This window comes from Pinus tabuliformis, chromosome J, assembly GCF_031772625.1.
Source record: "Pinus tabuliformis cultivar Carrire ecotype Pingquan chromosome J, CPIR1, whole genome shotgun sequence".
In the NCBI taxonomy this organism is placed as follows: domain Eukaryota; kingdom Viridiplantae; phylum Streptophyta; class Pinopsida; order Pinales; family Pinaceae; genus Pinus; species Pinus tabuliformis.
The window spans coordinates 1,155,330,118-1,155,351,961 of record NC_142295.1 but is presented as its reverse complement, the minus strand read 5'-3'; the positions used below and the strand labels follow the sequence as shown (position 1 = coordinate 1,155,351,961).

Genomic DNA, 21,844 nt, shown 5'->3' with positions numbered 1-21,844 from the left:
GAGTTTGCTTAGGACCCTTGTTTGGTTTAGGACCATTCTTTTTAGGATATGACTTCTTAGGATTCTTTGAATTTGGTTGCTGCTGGGCGGCTAACGCTTTCTTGGAAGAGTTTCTAAGATTAAGAAGACCAAGGTGTAAGAGTTTTTCTTGTTCTCTTATTAAAGAATCACAAAAAGAGTCAAAGGAAGGGGCCTTGTAGTCTTTTCCTTGACAAATGAAAGCTTCCCTTGTAGAATGGAAGGTAGAAACAAATACAGAGTAGGCTGGTCCCAACTTAGTAAGGATGGAATAAATAAGGTTACTATCTTCTTTCTTAACCTTAACACCTTCCAAGAGATATCTAAGGGTCTTGAATTTGGACAAGAAATCTTCAATGCAAGAAAAATTATTAGGATCCAATGTAAGCAACTCATTTTCAAGTTGATGGGCTCTAATTTCATTTTTAATCCCAAAAACTTTAGTGATTTGTTCCAATGCTTCATGAGGAGTATCAAGTTCTGCAATATGGAATCTAAGATCAGGAGAAATAGACATCCCTATCAAACCACGTGCTTGATCTTGTCTATTTTCCCATTTTGCAGCCTTGTCTTCATCTTTTGGTTTCTTCTCTTGGCCTGTGGCTATTCTGTAGAGACCTTTACTTCTAAGTAAATCTTCCATGTAGGCTATCCATTGGAAGTAGTTAGTGCTGTCAAGAATGACTTGACATGGACTTTCCATTTTTTTTAAAAAAAACTGAAGCTGAAGATGTTGAAAGTAAGTGTTCCAATGGATAGATCTCGAAAAATTAGGCTGTTTTAAAAAAACGGCTCTGAAAAAGGCTTCCGGATGAAGAAGTTATGGCTTTTTGAAAAAAAATTTGTTGAAGTTGCCGGCAAAGTGCGCGAATGTGCGGGAATGAAAAAAAACACCCCCACAAAATGGAGATTTGAACCCAAGACCTCTACTCTCTTAAAATAGCTCTGAACCAATTGAGTTATACAAAAAATTTGAGAGAGAGAGAGAGAGAGAGAGAGAGAGGGGGGGGGGGGCCTTGGGTTGCGTGCTTGCCTTGAGAAAGCTCTTTTTTCCTACAAAACAAAAACACAAAACCCAACACCAATATGCAAAGAAAAATGAACCTTATGGCTCGAAGTTAGCTTTAGCCGGAAACTAAATATTTTTCTCAATGTTTCTGATTTTCCAAGATCACACTAAGGTGCAGGGAAAAGAGCATACGCATGAGAAAAAAAACTTCCTTTCTGTTTCTGATTTGCCCAGATCGCACAGAGTCGCAGGGCAAAGAGCATACGCAGAAATGAAAGGTATAGATCCGGTAATTAAAAAAAGCTAAATAAACAGAAACCGAAATAACCAGAGAGAAAATAACAGTAAACTGCAGATAAACACTGTATACATCCAGATCTTAAAAATGACGCAGATAGGGCTACCGGAAACCTTTTCGCGTGAAACGAAAGGGGTTCCTCACTGGAACAGATGCTCCGAACGCAACAGAGCAGTCCTCTCAGCTCGAAAGCAGTCAGAAACAGTAGATCTAGGAAACGACAGCCGCATGCAGTTCTACCGGCTTCAGATTTGGATCACCAATGGACGCGGCCCTCAAATAGCTCTGATACCATGTAGGAATTTACAAGGTAAGTTCCTCAGAAAGAACACCAAAAGGACACCGCTCACAACCAGATCTCAAATCAATACAACAGTATTTTTGACGTGGTTAAAACCCTCAAAGAGGGAAACAGTCCACGGCCTGAGCCAACGTGGCCACTTCAGGCAATTTATTAATCAAAGAATGAAAATTTACATAAGCTTTCTCTCATGCACGGATTACCCAAACAATGACCCTCCATGCGCTTTAAAGAGGACTCATGGACCAATCAGGTGTCAAGCCACAGATCAAGTGTCGGTAATACCGAGGAGAGAGAGAACCGTCGGATCACTACATATCGTATACCATGTAGGAATTTACAGGGTAAGTTCCTCAGAAAGAACACCAAAAGGACACCGCTCACAACCAGATCTCAAATCAATACACCAGTATTTTTGACGTGGTTAAAACCCTCAAAGAGGGAAACAGTCCACGGCCTGAGCCAACGTGGCCACTTCAGGCAATTTATTAATCAAAGAATGAAAATTTAGATAAGCTTTCTCTCATGCACGGATTACCTGAACAATGACCCTCCATGCGCTTTAAATAGAACTCATGGACCAATCGGGTGTCAAGCCACGGATCAAGTGTCAGTAATATCGAGGAGAGAGAGAACCGTCGGATCACTACATATCGTGACCGTCGGATTGCAAGTTACAAAATGTACAACGGTAAAGAAACACACTTTACCTAACTCTATACTAGACCAAGTTGAACTTAACTATTTCCTATGTGTCGGAATATCCTAACAATGAGCCCAAATATAGCGAGCAGCCAGGCAGAAGTGATAATGAGGGGGCAGTGAGACCGCCAGTACAGTGCTGGGGTTGTCGTGGGCCACATTATATCAAGAACTGTCCTCACCGAAAGGGTAGTGATCAGTTGTCCCAAGTTTATGAAGCTTCTACAGTGGGTGATGTGGCTCGGTCCATACCAAGAATAAATGCTGCTCTCGAGGACCGTCACGCTGATTACCAGCCAACGATGGTAGAGTTCAAAGGTAAGATTTTTGATCGAACTGTTTCTGTTTTAGTAGACCCAGGAGCTACATTAAGTTATGTTAGCCCCAAAATAGTGGAAAGCTGTAATTTACAATCTGTTAAGTTTAAGAGTCCATGGTTGGTCCAGCTAGCTACCGGGGCCAAAAGGCGGGTGCTGGCCAAGGTTAGCAACTGTCCATTAAAGATAGTTGGACAGACAGTGACAGCGGAATTAAATGTACTTCCTCTCGGCTCTTATGATGTGTTAATTGGAATGGACTGGCTGGAAAGGCGGTGGTCCATAATAAACTGCAAAACCAAGACAATCTCCTATCGGGATGAAATGGGAAATGAACAGGAAATTCAAGGTATTCTGAAGCCAGTTCAGATTCGACCAATTACTGCCTCACAACTGGCTAAATGCATCCGGAAAAAGTGTCAAGTATATGCAGTTCAAGTGGGTTATGCAACATCTGAAGATAAAGATAATGCACTGGAAAACATACCGGTGGTGTAGGAATTTGCAGATGTGTTTCCTGAAGAAATACCAGGATTGCCCCCTAAAAGAGATTTGAATTTTACCATAGAACTGGTGCCTGGGGCAGCCCCAGTGTCTCGAGCACCGTACCGGACGAGTGTGCCGGAACTAACCGAATTAAAGATGCAGCTGCAGGAGCTGTTGGACAAGAAATACATCCGTCCCAGTGTATCCCCTTGGGGAGCCCCAGTATTGTTTGTTAGGAAGAAGGATGGAACACTCCGTATGTGCATAGATTATCGCCAACTAAATAAATTGACAGTGAAAAACAAATATCCACTACCCCGTATCGATGAACTGTTCGATCAGGTGAAAGGGGCGACGATATTTTCAAAGATCGATTTGAGATCTGGTTATCATCAAATCAGAATTAAGGAAGAGGATGTAGCCAAAACTACTTTTCGAACCCATTATGGGCACTATGAGTTCGTGGTACTACCTTTCAGGTTGACCAATGCACCTGCAATGTTTATGTGCCTGATGAATAGTGTTTTCCATCAGTATTTGGATAAATTCGTTTTAGTTTTTATTGATGATATACTGATATACTCTCGGAATATTAAAGAACATGAAGAGCATCTCAGACTTGTGCTACAGACTCTACGGGAACATCAGTTATATGGAAAATTCAGCAAATGCGACTTTTATAAAAAACAGATCCAGTATCTGGGGCACATCATCACCAAGGAAGGCATTGCTGTAGACCCTGAAAAGATTAAAACCATAATGGAATGGCCAACACCAAAAGACGTGGCTGATATCAGGTCTTTAATGGGGCTGGCTGGATATTATAGGCGGTTCGTGGAAAATTTTTCCAGGATTGCATACCCCATCACCTCCTTGCAAAAGAAAGGGAAAATCTTTAAGTGGACAGCGGAGTGTCAGCAGAGCTTTGAGCGACTTAAACACTTGCTCACTACTGCACCTGTGCTGAGCATTGCAGACCCGGAAAAAGATTACGTAGTCTGCACGGACGCCAGTAAAGAAGGTGTAGGAGGGGTGTTGATGCAAGAGGGGAGAGTGATCGCGTATGAATCCAGAAAATTGAAGGAACATGAACAGAAGTATTCAGCCTATGATCTGGAACTCACTGCTATTGTTCATACGCTAAAAATGTGGCGCCATTATTTGGTGGGAAGGAATTTTTTATTGATGACAAATCATCACAGCTTAACTAGCTACTTAAGTCAACCAACTTTGAATGCTAGACAAGCTAGGTGGGTGGACTTTTTGGGCAGTTTTGATTTTGAAATCAAACACTTAAAAGGGAAAGAGAACTGGGTGGCAGATGTGTTAAGCCGAAAAGCGCATTGTCTTTATGAAATTGGTCTTAGTGAAGGACGGTCTACCCTTAGCAAAGAAATTCTTGAGGCAGCTGAGAAAGATCAAATCTACCAGCAAAAGAAACAGCTTGTGCAGAATTCAAACACCCATAGCATGCAACAAGGTTATGAGTTGGACGCGGCAGGCCTTTTATGTTACAAGAAAAGAATATGTGTGCCCGACCAGGGTGATATTAAGAGGAAAATTCTGGATGAGAATCATAAAAGTCCTTACGCGGGACACCCGGGATATCAAAAGTTAATCACTTCGCTTCGAAAGGAATATCATTGGCTAGGCATGAAAAGGGACGTAACGGAATATCTGGCATGATGCATAGAATGTCAGCTAATTAAAGCTGAACATCAACACCCCGCGGGTTTGTTACAACCAATACCCATACCAGAATGAAAATGGGAAGTTATTACCATGGATTTTATTACAGGGTTACCGAAGTCTAAGAAGAGCAATGATTCTATTATGGTTGTAGTGGACAAACTCAGCAAGACAGCCCACTTCATACTGGTACAATCTACGTATCGTGCAGCCCAAATCGCAAATATTTTTATGCAAAACATATTTAAGCTCCACGGGCTGCCAAAGACTATAATATCTGATCGCGATGTCAAATTTACATTAGCGTTTTGGAGGACCCTGTTTGAAGGTCTGGGAACTCAGTTAAATTTTAGCACTGCATACCATCCGCAGACTGACGGACAAACTGAGCAGGTGAATCAAGTGTTGGAGGACATGTTGAGATCTTATGTGATGCAACAACCCACTCGATGGGAAGAGTATTTGCATCTAGTAGAGTTTGCTTATAATAATGGATATCATGCATCTTTACAGATGAGCCCCTTTGAGGTATTTTACGGCAGGAAATGCCGCACGCCATCCAGTAGGAGTGGACCGGAAGACAGACTCGTGTTGGGTCCCGAAATGTTAAAAGAGATGGAGGCAATGGTTAAGAGAGTGCGGGTTAACTTAAAAGTGGCTCAAGACAGACAAAAGAGTTTTGCAAATCGAAAAAGGACCTTTAGGGAATACCAAGTGGGGGAACATGTATATGTTAGAATTCGAGCAAGGAAAAGTGCTTTACAATGGAATGGGTGTGCCAAATTGGCACCCCGTTTCTGTGGGCCTTTTCAGATTTTAGCTCGAATAGGGCCGGTAGCTTATCAGCTAGCCCTACCCAGCCATATCCGGGTCCATAATGTCTTCCACATGTCAGTTTTAAAAAGATATGTCTACGACCCTAAACATATAATTAGCTGGCAGGACATACAGGTATGTGGATGCTGTGAGAAGCTTAAAATTGCAAGTATTTGCTAGGAAAACACTGACCAGGTTGTTGTGTGTTTCAGGTGGAACCGGAAGGAGAATTCCTAGTCGAGCCGGTGAGCATACTAGATCGGAGAAGGGTCGTGCTGTGGAAGCGAGTCATCACCCAGGTTAAAGTGCAGTGGCAACACTTTGGGCCAGAAGAGGCCAACTGGGAGGATGAACAGAGCATGAAAGTAAATTACCCCAAACTGTTTATGGGTGAACAACATCGGGACGATGTTAAGCTTCAGGAGGGGGAGATGTAACGCCCCAGTTAATTGCTAATGTTTAAATTAAAAACAGTAAATTTAACTATTATTTATAGTTATGTTTGGTAAAACTGGATAATTACTATTGTGGTTACTGTTTCAATTAAATATAGTTATAATTGCTTAGTGCCAACGAGTATGGCTTGGAAATAAACTAACTGCTAATCATTATAGAGTTTCCCTTCAGAGGGGTATTAAAACCAAAAATATGACATCTGTCAGAAAGGGTAGAAACCCTAACTACCTTTAGATGGCGGTTGAGCCTCGTGGAGGAAGGATACTTAATGGTAAAAGAAACAGGAAAAGGGGGGCTACGTCTGGTAAGGACCAGATAGCAGAGCTCTGGAGAAGTTGCAATTTGGCAGTGAACGCTACGTCTGGTAAGGACCAGATAGCGCATGTTGGGAGCAGAGAACTCCCTGATTAAACCGCTATGTCTGGTAAGGACCAGATAGCGTAACTTTGGCAGTGCCAAAGAGTTGCAGATAGCAAGAATCTTGCTGGGTGCTTGGGGGTGGAAGGTCGAGAAGGACCCTCCTAAGGTCGGGAGGAAGACAAACACACGCAGAGGTTTGCCTCTGAACAGGTATGTACAACAGAAAGCTTGGTAGTCTGTGTATATGCTGACAATCGAATTACAATGTTGTTGACAGAACAGAGAACTGTAAACAGTATAAGAAAAATATCTTTTGGTATATGCAAGTAGAATAAAGACTTGAAATATGTTAAACATTCATCTTAGAAAAGAGGGAAATTCCTTTAAGACTGCCATAAAGAAAGAATAGTGTAACAGGAAGAAATGAAAAATCTAGAGAAGAGTAGGGTTGACAACCCTTTCTCTGGGAATGTTTTCCGGGTATACTACGTAAGTAATATTAAGAAAGAATTCCGTATGCAATCGTTATAGAAACGGAAATCTATTCAAACTATAAGCCACTTAACATATATATAATATATATATATATATATATATATATATATATGTGCGAATCCATAGATCAGTACTTTTGAATACAAGGAAACAAAGCAGATCGACAAGCTAAACAGGCCCTGCGTTAACAGAATCATCCTCTGAAAATAGTGACTGTAGGATTCTGTTGAATACAAAAGTTCGATCAAGAACTAAAAGTCATGCATTAATGAGATAGAAGACATGCATTAACGTGATAGGGAGGGTAACTTGTACCCACACCCGAATCCTGGCTACCCTGTATCAATGTTCCAATTTTAACGGCAGAACCCCACGGTGAAGTGGGCGGCTGTGACCGGAAGACACAGGGTAGAGAAACCGACAATACTCACTCAAAAGAAACCATAAGTCATTATTAAACAAGAATACATAGCATGTAAGTAATGGAGATAACAAAGCTATCTGAGAAGTAGGAATTAACAGAAGTTCTACAAATCCAGCATATGCAAGGAGAAACTCCTGTGAACAACAATATACTTATATTATATTAAAGGAAAGTTCGGTATTAGCCGACAGAAGTCCAAAAACCTTCATAAACTGTAACACCTTGATATGCATGTACAAATAAACACATTAGCCAGACGAGAAATTACGAACAGTTGCAACCGTCCAATGACAACATAAATGTCCAAGACAAAACCCTCGGCCTGTATCAGGTATATGGCAAATACAATACAGCAAGTGCAGTCCAGTAAGCCCAGTCCGGAATGGACAATACCGATGCCCCAGTAATGGGCAAGTCCCCAAGTTTGTCACGGTGAAAACCAGAGCGGGGTCTCTGTTACAGTCACATTCCAGGAGTGACTCAGAACAAGATTAAAGAAAAAAAGGAAAAACACCAAAGCTCGAACGAGTCGGCCGAAAACAATTCCAGAAGTTACCCATAAGCTTTCTGCTCATAAGTCGCCAGTATTCTCTTACCAGGAAACAGAAGAGAACAAACGAAGTGGCATCCACCATGCACAGGACTCGATACCCACATTTTGCACCTGCAAGGAAAGGGAAACGAGTGTCAGAACTGCGGCAAAGCCAGCAAAAGCCAAACCATAAAACAAAGGAGCAATACTGTGGTATAAGAAGGCGTGTTACCGCGGCCATGGTTAACGGTTGAATCCTTAACTTCTTCTCGGCTGGTTGCGCAAATGGTCTGCGCCGGATGGAATTCCAATCGCCAGAGACCTGTCAAGACCGGGAGTCAAGTGAAAACGGTTTTCAAATGCCAAATGCGATATGGAAATAACCCTATAGACCTATTACCCTTACCTGGTAGTATAACAACCGTTGATCTGGTGAACATCATCTCCTCCGTTGAAATGGGCGTGGGATTTCTCCGAAGTATGGTGTCACATGGCTCATACGTGCCAAGTGCCAGGCACAATAAAGTCCCGCCTGTAGCATTGGTAGTCGGAGCAGTCCTGGCCGGTTGCAGCCCAGGCCAGTTGGCTGGATGCACGCCAGGTGGACACCATAGGAAAGCCTTGGTTCCCGAATGCCAAGTTGGTGACCGGGAAAAGTTATCGGAGGTAGTCTCTTCAGTGAAATCGGAAAACCAGATCCGGCTGACGAAGTGTTGGCATGGGTACCCTCGTATACGGGTGGAACACAATAATGACAATTGCAGAACCGCAGACCGAGGACTCAAATAACGCAATAAATCATTCAACCATAATAGAAAGTGTAACCAAGATTTCCCTGTATATTTCTCAAGACTGCGGAAAGGTTCCACATATTACTATCGACCAAGCATTATAATATTCCATGGGAATCGTAAACATGCATATCACCTAACCCTTAGTGCACACGATAAATGATTGATGCGGATATAATTATCAAGTGTTAGATTTAACTATTTAAATGTTGTGAGTATAGTAATGGCGAAACATTGATAATAACATTGTTATGAACATAGTTACCAGGGGTAATTCACCTTAGGTAAAGTAAAAATGTATATATATATGTGAAATTGTCATAGAAAAAAAAAATTTCTTTGTAGAGTTCTCACATCAATATTTAATATGTAAGTATTTAATTTTCCGTTAAGTATTTGATATTAATAACAAAGTAATATACAGGTATTTTTAAAATTTAATTATAATTATTAGTGATTCAAGTGGCAATGTAAATATATTATGTTTTGAAATTTTAATTCTTAAGATAATAAAAAAAATGTTATTTTGAATAATGTAAAGAAGAATTGATTTTAATTTTTAATTATAATTATTAATGATGTAAGTGGGAATGTAAATATAATTTTTAAGATCATAAAAATTTGTTTACTTTGATTAATGTAAAAAAGAATTGTAATATTTTTATAATAAAAATAGCTTTTTGTAAATTATATTTATAAATTTAGTAGTCTGAAAAGGTCACAATTTTATCTAAAAATAATGGAAATTCTATCATGATCTTGAAAAAATTGGGTAGAAATTTTTGAAAATCTAAGTTATAGTTGTCAAGCTTCAAGATTTTTGGTGCCTCAAGGGCTTTTAATAGTGCTAAATCCATTTCCACAATTAAAAAAAAATAAAGAAAAAATTATTCAAACACTCTTAAAATTAGATTTTTGATTTTTTTCAACCAATTCCTAAAAAATTTTGTCATTTGGACCAAATTATGGCCTTCATAGACAACATCTTTATAAATTATATCTGAATTTGATGAATTGTATTTATAAATTATATCTCAACTTGAGAACATTTGTCATAATATTAAGTTCTTAAACTTTTAACTCATTAAATATATTCTAATCTTAATTTACTACATTAATCTTAAAACACTTACACTATAGTAATCTTGAAACACATTTATTAATATTTTTCAGTAATTTTTTTTAATAATTAGCCATTTCAAGGAATGGAACACAATTCGTGAGGGAGTTAACCACTCAATCTACACTTATTTAAAATATTTAATTTTTATTTTAATAATTACTAAATATTTGTCCTGAGATGAAGTATTGTGTTAACTAGGAGATCCAAGGTTCAAATCCCTTCAAAGTAACCCCTTATGCTAAGAGGAAGACTTTTTTAGGCCCAAGATGTATAGTGGTAGCAACTGGAATCAACCCCTTGTCACACAAGTATGAGATCGATTGTACGAAGATAATGAAACATTAATTATTTTTTAATATAAAATACTATAGAATGAAAGAGTTTATCGACTTTGTCAAGAGGTAGAAAATATTTTTCTTAAACAATCCATCTTATGTTCATATTTGTCATAATACCAATCTTCTTCGCCTTTCAATTGGAGCAATCTAACCATCAAATATTTTTACGTTTTTTCCAAAATCCCATATTGTGTAGGTTTTCTATTTAACATTGTTTTTCTAATGTATAGATGGATTTATCCTCCTCAAAAAGCCATGGGACACTTGAAATGTGTAGATAGCAGAGCTCAAATTTAACGATCTAAAATATCCCCACAAAATTTAAGACAAAATCTGTTAAACACACATGGGCAGCAATAGAATATGAAGGATAAAACATGAGAGTACAATTTTTATTAATAACTGATATACATTTATAGTACATTGTTGTGACCGTTGGGTTTCACATCCCAAGGTCTCTTGGACTCCTTCTGTCCATTCGGCTTCCACACTAACCGATTGAGGATTAGGTGTCCAACATTCCCCCCCTAATCCGAAGGGTTATGTATGAGTCCAAGAAGAGAGCTTTAATCAAAATGTGCAAAAATGCATGGCAACACTAGGCTGAATGTGCTCTCTGAAATGTTGGTATAAAGGGCGGTGGTTTAAGGATGACCACCAACACTGGAATGCTTAGTGCAATTCCCGGAACTCTTCCAAAACTGGCAAGAAGCCGAAGTCTTCTGCTAGAGGAAGTGCTCCTATTGATTTGAAGAGGGAAACCTTCAACCATAAGAGGGAGGTCTCACCCCGCATAAAAGGGAGAACTTCAACCTCAAAAGGGAAGTCTCAACCTGTGATGGTTTAAGGATTACTAACAACTCTGGAATGCTTAATGCAATTCCTGGAACTCTTCCAAAACTGGCGAGAAGATGAAGTCTTCTGCTAGAGGAAGTGTTCTCAATTTTGTTCCTGGAATTCTTCTGAAATTGGCAAGAAGGTGAAGTCTTCTGCTAGAGGAAGTGTCCCAGATTACCAACTGAAGGCATGTTCATAGGCATTTTTGTTTCTGGCTACAACTCTGAAACTGGTGTGGTAGGTTGTGGCTCAGGCTCTCTTGATGTGACTTTGAAGCTTGTAGATGACCATCATTTCCCCCCCTGTCAGATACAAGGTGAGATGATGGAGAAAACTCAATTGCAAGATTGTTCAATACTTTAGAACAAGTTCTGACATGTGTTTGGAATATCTTCTTGGTTGTTGATGCCCATTGCCAAGAAGCGATCCATCCAAGATAAATCTTTGTTCTTGCAGGATGTTTGTTTCTGAAGCATCAGTGTGAAGAATGGCTAGTTTTATGACAATTCTTACATGGATGAAGATCAAAACAGTGATCTTTCAAATGGCCAACTCGGTCATAGTGTTTTCATTTCACGATCTGTTCTTGTTGTTGTTGCTATGGAAGAGGAGTGAAATCTGGAACAGCTGGATGTGAACTGTCATGAATGAATCCAGCACTCTGAAACTGAATGGGCTTGGCGTAGTCTGGAATATGAAAGGACAAGTCCTTGTCATATCCAAGACCAGTTCTATGCATGTTGTGGACAAGCTGTTCCCAAGGTCTGATGATGGGCTTGGGAGGTGCAGACTGAGCTTCTGCATCTGCATGTACAACTGTTGCTTTATTGGGCACTGGATCTAAATGAACTTGAACAATATTGACTTGTTGTTTATGGGAGTCTGCTTCATTGTTCTAAAGAGAAACAGGTTCAGAATGACTCCTTCATTTTAATTCTTCTTGCTGTAGCTGTGATTCAAGCTGCAAAAAATCGATCTTTTCCTGTGCATTACGCAGGCAACTCTGAATGTCACTGAGAGTGTCTTTGTTGATGTTGACTATGTTTTTGAGACTAGAATGTATTAGTGTGTTCAGTAACTCTAATACTCCATAAAGTCTTCCCATTTTATCAACAAATCAAACTCTATTAAATACACTTATTTTAACCTTTTTTTCAAAGATATTAGAAGTGGCTCCTCTTTTGATTTGCACCAAGTTTTGGCTGAATGGTAAAATCATACAACTTTTGGAATAAGATGATAACTTCTATATACTTTAATACTCCATTAGGCAGAATACTTTATCTTCAAAGCTATCTCAATCCAAACTCAAAGATATATGTGAACAAATTATTTTCATCTTCATGGAATTTTCGCAATTATTGTCTTTCCTGTCAAAGATACGACATGAAAATACTGTAACAACACCCACTAATACATCATGCTCCTCCACTGTACAAAATCAAAATACTGAAAATACATCCTTCCTTTTCAAGGAACAAAATCAAAATGTTGGCACTGCAGTCAATACATTGCACCCCACTAACGTACAAAATATAAATGTGGAAACAGCAGTCATCAATACATCTTGCCCCTCTTACATACAAAATCAAATTGCTGAAACTGAAAGCACTGATATATCTTGTCCCTCCAAGTTACAAAATCAAAATATTGAAACTGTAGTCACTTCAGTTGAAACTAAATCTGAACATGCAGCTGTGTATGCTGAAAAGTCGGAAACAGTTGATGAAACTACAAAAGAAGTTGGAAATGATCCTGAAAACACTTCAGAGGCCCATATGCTTGAGGAGTGCAGCCAAATACAATTGTTGATAAGGAAATACAAAGCTCAGAATTATTCAAGAAACTGACATCGGGCATAGATTCGATGATCTACTCCGTTTTGGTCGCAACAGTTTTCCCAGCTTTTCAAAGTCTAAATTACATTAGAAGGTCATAAGCCACAGACCTTGCGTCTTTCTCAATTATAGAGAGCGTTGGAGAGTAAAGAAGAGTCCTTGGTAACATATAAGCTAACCGAATCTCGCTCCACAATGGAGGTGTCAGTGTAGTTTAGGAGGATGATTCTCCACAGAGCCCAACGAATATACCAGTCAGCAGACTCAATCAAATCACAAAGAGATGCAGAACATGGCGCTAATGTGGTTAGGAGTCCGGCTGCATAATTACACAACATAATTGAATGAAACAGGTGTTCAATCAAAGAATGATACCAGATTGTAGGAACGATTAGGGAACACTCTCCTTCTTTTTTTTTTCTTTGGAATAGTTGGTAGAGAACCAGCTAGAAGATAGCTGAAAAAGGATTCAGAACACCGTAACAGACAAGGAATATTGAGCAGAGGAAATTAATTTGACATAGTCACATCTAAGTGAAATTAAGGAGCGACTATTTGTCCAGGTGTTATAAATTATACCACGAAAAAATTTAAATTGTAATAAGTCACAAAGACTACCTACTCTAGTTTAGCGTGCCCATTTCCAAGGTAAAAAATTTCTTAGGCTATACCAGAATATGGAGGACCGACTACTTATGTGGGTTGGAATTATATGCCACCCAATATACAATTTCCTCAGAGCACTTTATGATAATTATCTTACCGGAGAGATCCCTTCAGGGTTTCGAAACCTCATGTCCTTGAGGTTATTTGATGCCTCTATGAATTCACTCACTGGGACACAGTCCAAGATTGCAAGCTTGAACAATTTACAGTCTCTTCACTTCTATACAAACAACATCTCAGACGAAATACCCAATGAGTTTGACGAGTTCCATTATCCGTGACTGTCGAGCGGTATTACACTAGAAACTACATCATTAACCGTGACTGTCGAGCGGTATTACACCTGAGGGCGTAATGAACAACAGAGGCAGTGTATTAACAAGGATGCATTTCAATGTTAATACAACACCAGAGTTTTAACATACAACTCGCACCACAGTCCTAACACAATTTGACTTGAACCAATGTTTTGACCAACATTACATAACGCAATGCAAAATACAAGAACAAGCATGACACGACGCTAACTGAGAGGAGGAGGATGCCATTGCACAAAGTATCAATGACATTAATTAATGGCGACCTTCTCTGAGGCTCCTGAAGGTGGAGCAGCGACAGGAGTAGCGTAGAATAATAGCAGAGAATAATAGAGAATCACAGGTGAATAATAGACAGAGAGGAGCGTTTTGTATGCAGAGAGCAGTGTTTTGTATGCAGGTGGAGCAGCTACAGGAGCAGCATTCAGGCCAGTGGAAGCGTCAGAGCAAGAGAATAATGATGCGTTCAGGCCAGTGGAAGCGTCAGAGCATGAGGTATGTCAGAATTTTCTATTTGGGGAATTGTGCGCAGAGAATGCAGCTAAAATACGACTGATAAAACATCTATGAAATGCAGAACTGACTTGCATAGAAAAGCCATAAAACAAATGGCTCAAATTAATTATGCAGGGCAAGAATACACCTGCTCTGGTACCATGTTAAACACACAGTCAGCAATAGAATATGAAGGATAAAACATGAGAGTACAATTTTTATTAACCACTGATATACATTTATAGTACATTGTTGTGGCCATTGGGTTTCACATCCCAAGGTCTCTTGGACTCCTTTTGTCCATTCGGCTTCCACACTAACCCATTGAGGATTAGGTGTCCAACAAAATCCACTAAAAAATATTGCTGGAAAAGGCCAAAAACATCTTACATTAAATTACATGGATTTAGATAAACTATATTGAGTGTAAAATGCTTCTCTTAATATTTTTGTTTTCCTAAATAAATCATAAAAAAATTCCTAATATCACTTAACCCTTCAAATATGATAAACCATATTAGTTTTAATAGATATTAATAGTTATCTTCATTATTATTATCATAAAAAAAAATACATACTCTATAATATTTTTTATTATAAAAAATAGATGTTCAACTAATTTTTTACACCACATTTTTTATACATACTTTAGTATTCTTCTCTAATATAATTTATTTAAAAACATAAAATTCCAATAAATTTCTCTTTCTACCTTAAGGTCTCATAAAAACTTAATGTTTCTATTTTCTCTCTGTTTGGTTCATTAGTTTAGTTTAATTTAAAAGAGATTTTGTGACCAGGAACTGTGTAGTGAGTGTGTATTGAGTGTGAGACCCAATCAAAGTTCAAATTGCCCTCATCCATAGTATTGGTAACCCATCCCATCTATTCTACGTCCAATGCGCATTTATATAATTAAATTTAATATCTATAATAAATAATAAATATTTTGATAACCATTCTGATCCAATTGCAAACCCAGAAAAGCTCTTTGGTTACTCCAGTTTAGATATGAAAAGCATTCTTGAGCGTTGCATGAAGCAATTCTGTAACTGTATGTTTAATCTTTCACGGCGCTTGAATGGAGAGCGCTCACCTTTTAGATAGATTACTCCACCAGACGTGAGTCTAAGAGGGTTGTGTAAACTGTACTCTCTCGGATTGTTTTGTTGTGATGGTCATGTATCCTACAACAACATTAAGTTCTTGAAAACAAAAGAAAAATTATTGGAAAAATACGATAAATTATATCTCTGTCGCAAAACAGAATTAGCTGAATGAATTCATCGTAACTTGACCGCTTAGTAACTACCTTCGCGAACGTGATATACTTGATTGTTTAATTTAGTGTTTCTATTTCTTTTTCAAATTCCTTCATGCAGAATCCCATGGAATTTCTTCCAAGCACTCCTACTCTCAATCTAGTGGAATTTAGGCGGGAACATGTTGTGTGGTTTTCTAGTGCATGTGTATGTATATTCTTCTCATAAATCGTATGGAAGGTAACAATAAGAATGAGACAGCTAGCGGAACATCTCAATGTCAGGCCACCCATTCCTAACTGTTCATAAAAGGAGGGATTTGCACAGAGTGTTACAAATTGATACCAAGATTCTGTAACCCTACAATTTTTTAATTGAAGTGGCAAAACACATATATAGTCTTTCAAGATTGATTATGGAGGACCTTTATCTGTATAAATTCCATGTTTGAAATTGGGAAAGAAAATGAAGCAAAATATCGAATGAAACTTCGATGCAACTGGTATATCTTTGTGCCCATTATTTCTTAATTTATTTAAATTAATTAGTGGGTTATGCTCGAGAAATTACAAATATAATATAACAAATCAAAAGAAAAATAACATTTTATATATTTTAAAAAAAATACATTTTCATAATTAATATAATGTTGAATGCTTTAAAATATATGATAGAAATTAAAAATTCATAACTACTAATATATTAATTTATATCCAATATTGAAATTAATAGTTACTGCAATTAATAGTTATATATAGGTTAAATTTACCATGCATATTTCCGTATAACTTAAATAAAAATAAATTAATTAATAGTTACATATATATACCAATGTGTACACTGAAAACTTTAAATTTAATGATCTATACCATTACTGTCTAAATATTTTCCTTATTATGATCCCACCCAATAAGATCCTTTGATTTTCATTATCCTCAGTCGAAACATTTTTTATCACGTGGCTCGTGTCGTGCGACCAGATCCCGCTCAGGTTTGATTCTTCGCTTACGCTAATTCTTTGCCCACCTACGTTGAGCCTGTACATGGTCTGCACAACTTTGGAAGAAGTGATGGCCAACACCATCTCGTCACCGAGCATGACTAGGACTAGGGATCTGTGGAAGAGATAAGGAATTGATTCAACCTCGATACCATTGACGAAGATATATCAAATCGAGTTCTCAAGTGAAAATTTGGATGTTCCTGTTCGAGATCACATTCATGTTCCTGTTAGAGATCACATTGATGGAGTATTCATAGAACAACAGGGCCTAGTTCAGAACATTGGCCATCTGCCAAGAACTTTCTCCATGGCCAGACATGGAGGCTTTGTGCCTACGGCTCTTGTACAACAACAATGGATCCTCCATGAACACATTCAATTGCTAAACTAAACCTCGTTACCAAACACAGGAAGAAAGAAGCATTCATGCCCTAAAATCTAACTTCTTAAGCAATGTTTGCAAGAAATGTTTGTAGAAACTGTAGATCCAGGAGATTTGGGGAAATTCAGAATCTTGATATCCAACCTTCAAAGAAGTCAAGAACAATGATTTATATTCAACATTCAGAAAAGAAGCTGAGATTTAATGTGTGGCGTCCATGGGGGAACCAATAATTGGAATCCCAGAGGTCGGGTTTGTGATTGCTCAGAGAATTATGAATAATGGGTTTTCGTTAGGGTTTTGGAGTAGTGAAAGGGCGGTCCCAAATCTCAACCATCTTCGAACTGAACTGGACTAGGGCAAGATGGCATGAACAGATGCAGTGTAGATTCTAAAACTTCGATTCCCATTTATGTTCTTGTAAATCACGACTTCTTGCTTGAACAATCTAGATGCAGTGTAGATTCTAAAACTTTTGATTCCGATTTATGTTCTTGTAAATCATGACTTCTTGCTTGAACAATCTAGATGCAGTGTAGATTCTAAAACTTTGATTCCCATTTATGTTCTTGTAAATCATGACTTCTTGCTTGAACAATCTATATTGAAGAAGGTTTCAAACGATAAAGGCAGACGTGTAGGAGTTATAAAGAGTGTGCATTCAAAGGAGCACAGAGCAATTGTAATGTGGCTGACGGTTGTGGATTGTCCAGAAGATACAGGAAAATTCGATGGCGAGGATATGGTAAGTTTCTATGAGCTAGCTACATATCTAGCTTACAACTGCTTTATTTGGAGCATCATTATGTGTCTCTGAGTCCTCTGGGAAAAAAGTTCTTGTAAAAGTCAATTAGTTGGTTGGAAAAATAGCATGAAACAACCATCAAAAATATATTAGTTTTTTTAGAAGATCAAATTTCTCTAGGTGATTTTTATTTTTATTTTTTGAGTGCCAAATTTGATTTATATTTCGGGAGATTTGATCCTTCAAGATACTTGATAAATCTAAGCTTAAAATAAATCTAAGCTATATATATGAAATATAAAAAATAATATAAAAAATTAATTTTTAATACACTATATCAAATTAAAATTTGAACGATTTTTCATTTAAATTTGATAAATTAAATATATTATAATGTTGTGTATTCAGTATTTATTATATATATTTTTTTAATACAATATATCAAATTAAAATTTGAACGATTTTTCATTTAAATTTGATAAATTAAATATATTATAATGTTGTGTATTAAGTATTTATTATATATATTTTATTACATTCGTATTATTTATCTTTCATATTATTCAATATATTTTTCATATAATTTTTAATATGATTGTATTTTAATATTTTTTAAATTATATTTTTTTACGGAAAAATTTAGACAAACCAAGTTTATTTAAAATATATTTGATATAATGATTAAATTAATTTAAGTTTATTTAATTTTACATTTATTATTATAAAAAATTACAAATTTAATTAATAAAATTAAATAAAAATTAAATTACTTATTCAGTTTAATCAATAAAATTTAATTTTGAATAGACAGTGTTAAATCATTAGTTCAATTTTTCATTTTTATTTATTGAAATATTGTTTTTCGAACATAATCATTACATAACTTCACTAATAATAAATTTACAAAATAAAATTAATTTTATTAAAAACTCTGCCTTAACGATAACTATAAATTTAATAAAACGTATTTTTCAATTATAACTTAAAAAACAAAATTACCCTTATTCAAAACCGACGTGACATATCATTCTAACAATTGGAAGGAAAGTCAATAATTTAACGTTCTAGATCATTTCCTGAATAGGTACATATAAAATTAGTTGTTGCTAGTTTACCAAGAGTCCTTTGGTTGGAATGCGAAACTTCTTATGTTTCTTTTAATGTTTTACGATTGATTTTGTTGGTGGGATTTTTTTAAATGGTTAGTTTGAGTTTATATATATATGGAAATTTAAAGTAATTTAGTAGTCAAATAAGATAAGTAGGGATAATTATTATTATCAAACAAAGAGGGGAGATAATCATTATTAATTGTTATTCTTAATGGTTGGTTGTCTAGTCATTGTTATTTAGGAAAAGTCAAACTATCATTCTTATTTAAAGAAAATCAAGCCATTTGAACATAATTCCACTCTTACCAAATACTTATGAGTCTTGAATATTAACCTGTGTTCTTAAAGTGTGCGGAAAACTAACTCTTAATCAAAAAACTTAATTTTAAAACATTATCGGAATCCAAATCCTTAATCTATCTATCCAACATTTTTGAAAATACTAAATCTATTTTTTCAATTAAAAACACATTTTAAATAATAAAAATACACATCTCATCCTAAAACACAAAATTTTAAAAAATATTAAATAATCAAACGGCTTGGGAAAAAAAATGTTTACCATGAAAAGGCTTGCCTATCAATTTTTTTTATAATCCACACTATTTTCGCATGAACCTGTGAAAAGTGGTAACATGGTCAACCACCTTTTTTTATAATAAAACATTTTGCCATGAAAGTCTGAGAAAAAGGCAACATAGTCAAAAGCGTTTAGACGGACTGTTCACTTTTGAAATTCGCAGACCACGAAGACTAGCCGTTGAAACAATAAAGGTGCATAAGGAATACGGCTTAAGGAAAGGTAGGTGCATGTGCCTTGCGCAAGACTCGCCCCTAACAGCCGCTGAAGTTTTCCAGCGAGAAGATGGGACCCAAGGGTTAAATTTGACGCCCGTATATTTGTATTTAGCTTTTTTACATGTAAAATAAGGTCTAGTTTCAAATCTCCACTTCATGTGTAACTTGCTATTAATTTTTAAGAACATTAATATGACAACCATGTTTAAAATGAAAAGTTAAAAAAAAAATTGTATATATATATTTAACCTTGCAAGTTACGTTAAATGGAGGATTTATTAACATTTTTAACATTTAATCTAATAATCCACGCTACAGTATTAGTTCCTAAGTCATAATTATTATCAGTTTCTAATTTCCAACAGGGAAAACTGTAAATGGTATGGTACCAACGGTAATTAATTCCCATCTACCCACTGCAGGTAGCTGCAGAGTTAGGTTACTAATTTATGGTGATTTTTTGCAAGTTGTAACTTCCAGTTCCAACTTCCAAGTTCCAATTCATCTCAATTTTCAAATTCCAATCCACCGTAATCTGTAAGTTATTCAACAATGTGGTGAGTCAGTGACTTTGGTGAGGACTTAGGAGTAGGGCATAAGAAAAACCTGCTGGAACTTCGAATTCAGCCGAGTTTGTGCAGAGAACTGGTGCAATGGGTCAAATAGACATTTGAGAGGGATATCAAAACCAACATATCCACAATCATGGGTTTCAGTCAAAATAGCAGGAGGACGACACTAGATAAATGCCTTCTTCAATCCCCCTGAATCCTGATGATCTCATTGTGCAAAAAGCTATCAAGTTAGATCCCAAACCATAACCAGCAATACCCAATTTATTTATATATATACACACTTCAGCCTGGTTGTATATCATTAAACATACATTCGAATGTTGTTGTGTATACTTGGCTATGTATTGTAACTATTCCGGCCCATAATCAAGTAAAATCTATATGATAATAGGATTGATTTAAAAATGGCGGGCATGCATCAATTAAAAGACACATTTCTTGATAGAGGGTAGGATTTATCTCAACATATATGCTTTATCTATGAGAGGAGAATTTTTGCATTCAACTAAACATTTAAGTAATATTACCAAATCTTTAGGATATGGAAGTAAAATTGGATGTTACATAATGAAATAATGAACCTACTCATATATAGTGTCTTGTGGAAATACTTCCATGTACATTCTTGCTTCCAGTCTCGCCAGATTTGTGTGCCAACCATACTCCAGGCCCTGGACTACTAATTTGTTAGTGTCCCCTTAACATGGATCTATTCTTGGATTGCATGTTTCACAGAGGGAAGGGAGGTGTTTTACAGCATGTTTAGGGGACATGGGGAGATGCCCACCTGGAGGAAGACTATATATCCTGTAGGTTGTGTTTATTTTTATTAACAATCCAAAGTTCATTTAGGACAATCTTAGATCAATACAGTGAGCATGTGAATGCTAACAATAAGCAATATCCAAAACATCACGGCTAATGGATTATGGATCCCTTACCTGGGTTGTAGAATGAGACTTGATTTGCAATCATAACAGGCATGCATTGAAAGCTATTCTGGAATCTGACCCATATTGAAAACCACAGTCACATCGCAGTCAGCTCCAATGATTGGGAACATATTGTTCTCAATACAATTTGCAACTCGAAATGTAGTGAACACAGGAGGACTATTGTTTTGAGTAAAGTAACAAAGTCCTCGTTTAATATCATATCCACAAATGACGGTGGCTCCGATTCTATTCCAAGGATTTCCAAAGAAACATACTTCTCCTGCACCTGCAATGAAGATCTCCCCCTTCTTGGAATGAAATCCAATCGAAACATCATCTAGACTAGGAAATCTGAAAGGAGGGGTTGGCCTGCAAGCCAGCCCAATAGCCAGATTGCCATCACCAATCCTAGCACTCTTCGTCTTCTTCTTCGCATTCGGTTTGTAGGCAACTATGGAGACCTCAAAATAGTTACAATCAACCCTAAAGCCCATACTCTCATTCCCATGCATCAGAGGAAGAATGCACTGAACTGAATGTGGTTTTCTCTTTGAGCCAATCAAGGGATTGAAATTGATTTCATGCAGATCACACGAATTTAATGCAATAAAAGGTTCTGGGGACTAGAAGGTTTCCATGCTGAGTCCATTAAATTCATTGGGAAGTCTATGGAATTCGAAATGCCAGGCTTCCCAACACTTGTTTGCACTGATCAATTCCTTTG

The 21,844-nt window shown here is 36.9% G+C and overlaps 1 protein-coding gene across 1 annotated transcript; it reads right to left on the bottom strand.

Annotated features, from left to right (window-relative positions):
* Positions 1-21,179: 21,179 nt before the first annotated feature.
* On the bottom strand, positions 21,180-21,614 carry LOC149231182 (uncharacterized). Its single transcript, XM_089381566.1, has one exon. It carries the CDS (start codon positions 21,612-21,614, stop codon positions 21,180-21,182), a length of 435 nt encoding a protein of 144 aa, XP_089237692.1.
* Positions 21,615-21,844: the final 230 nt, after the last annotated feature.

Excerpts from the sequence above, each read along its gene's own strand:
- LOC149231182 (XM_089381566.1), bottom strand. The coding sequence starts at position 21,614 with ATGGGCTTTAGGGTTGATTGTAACTATTTTGAGGTCTCCATAGTTGCC.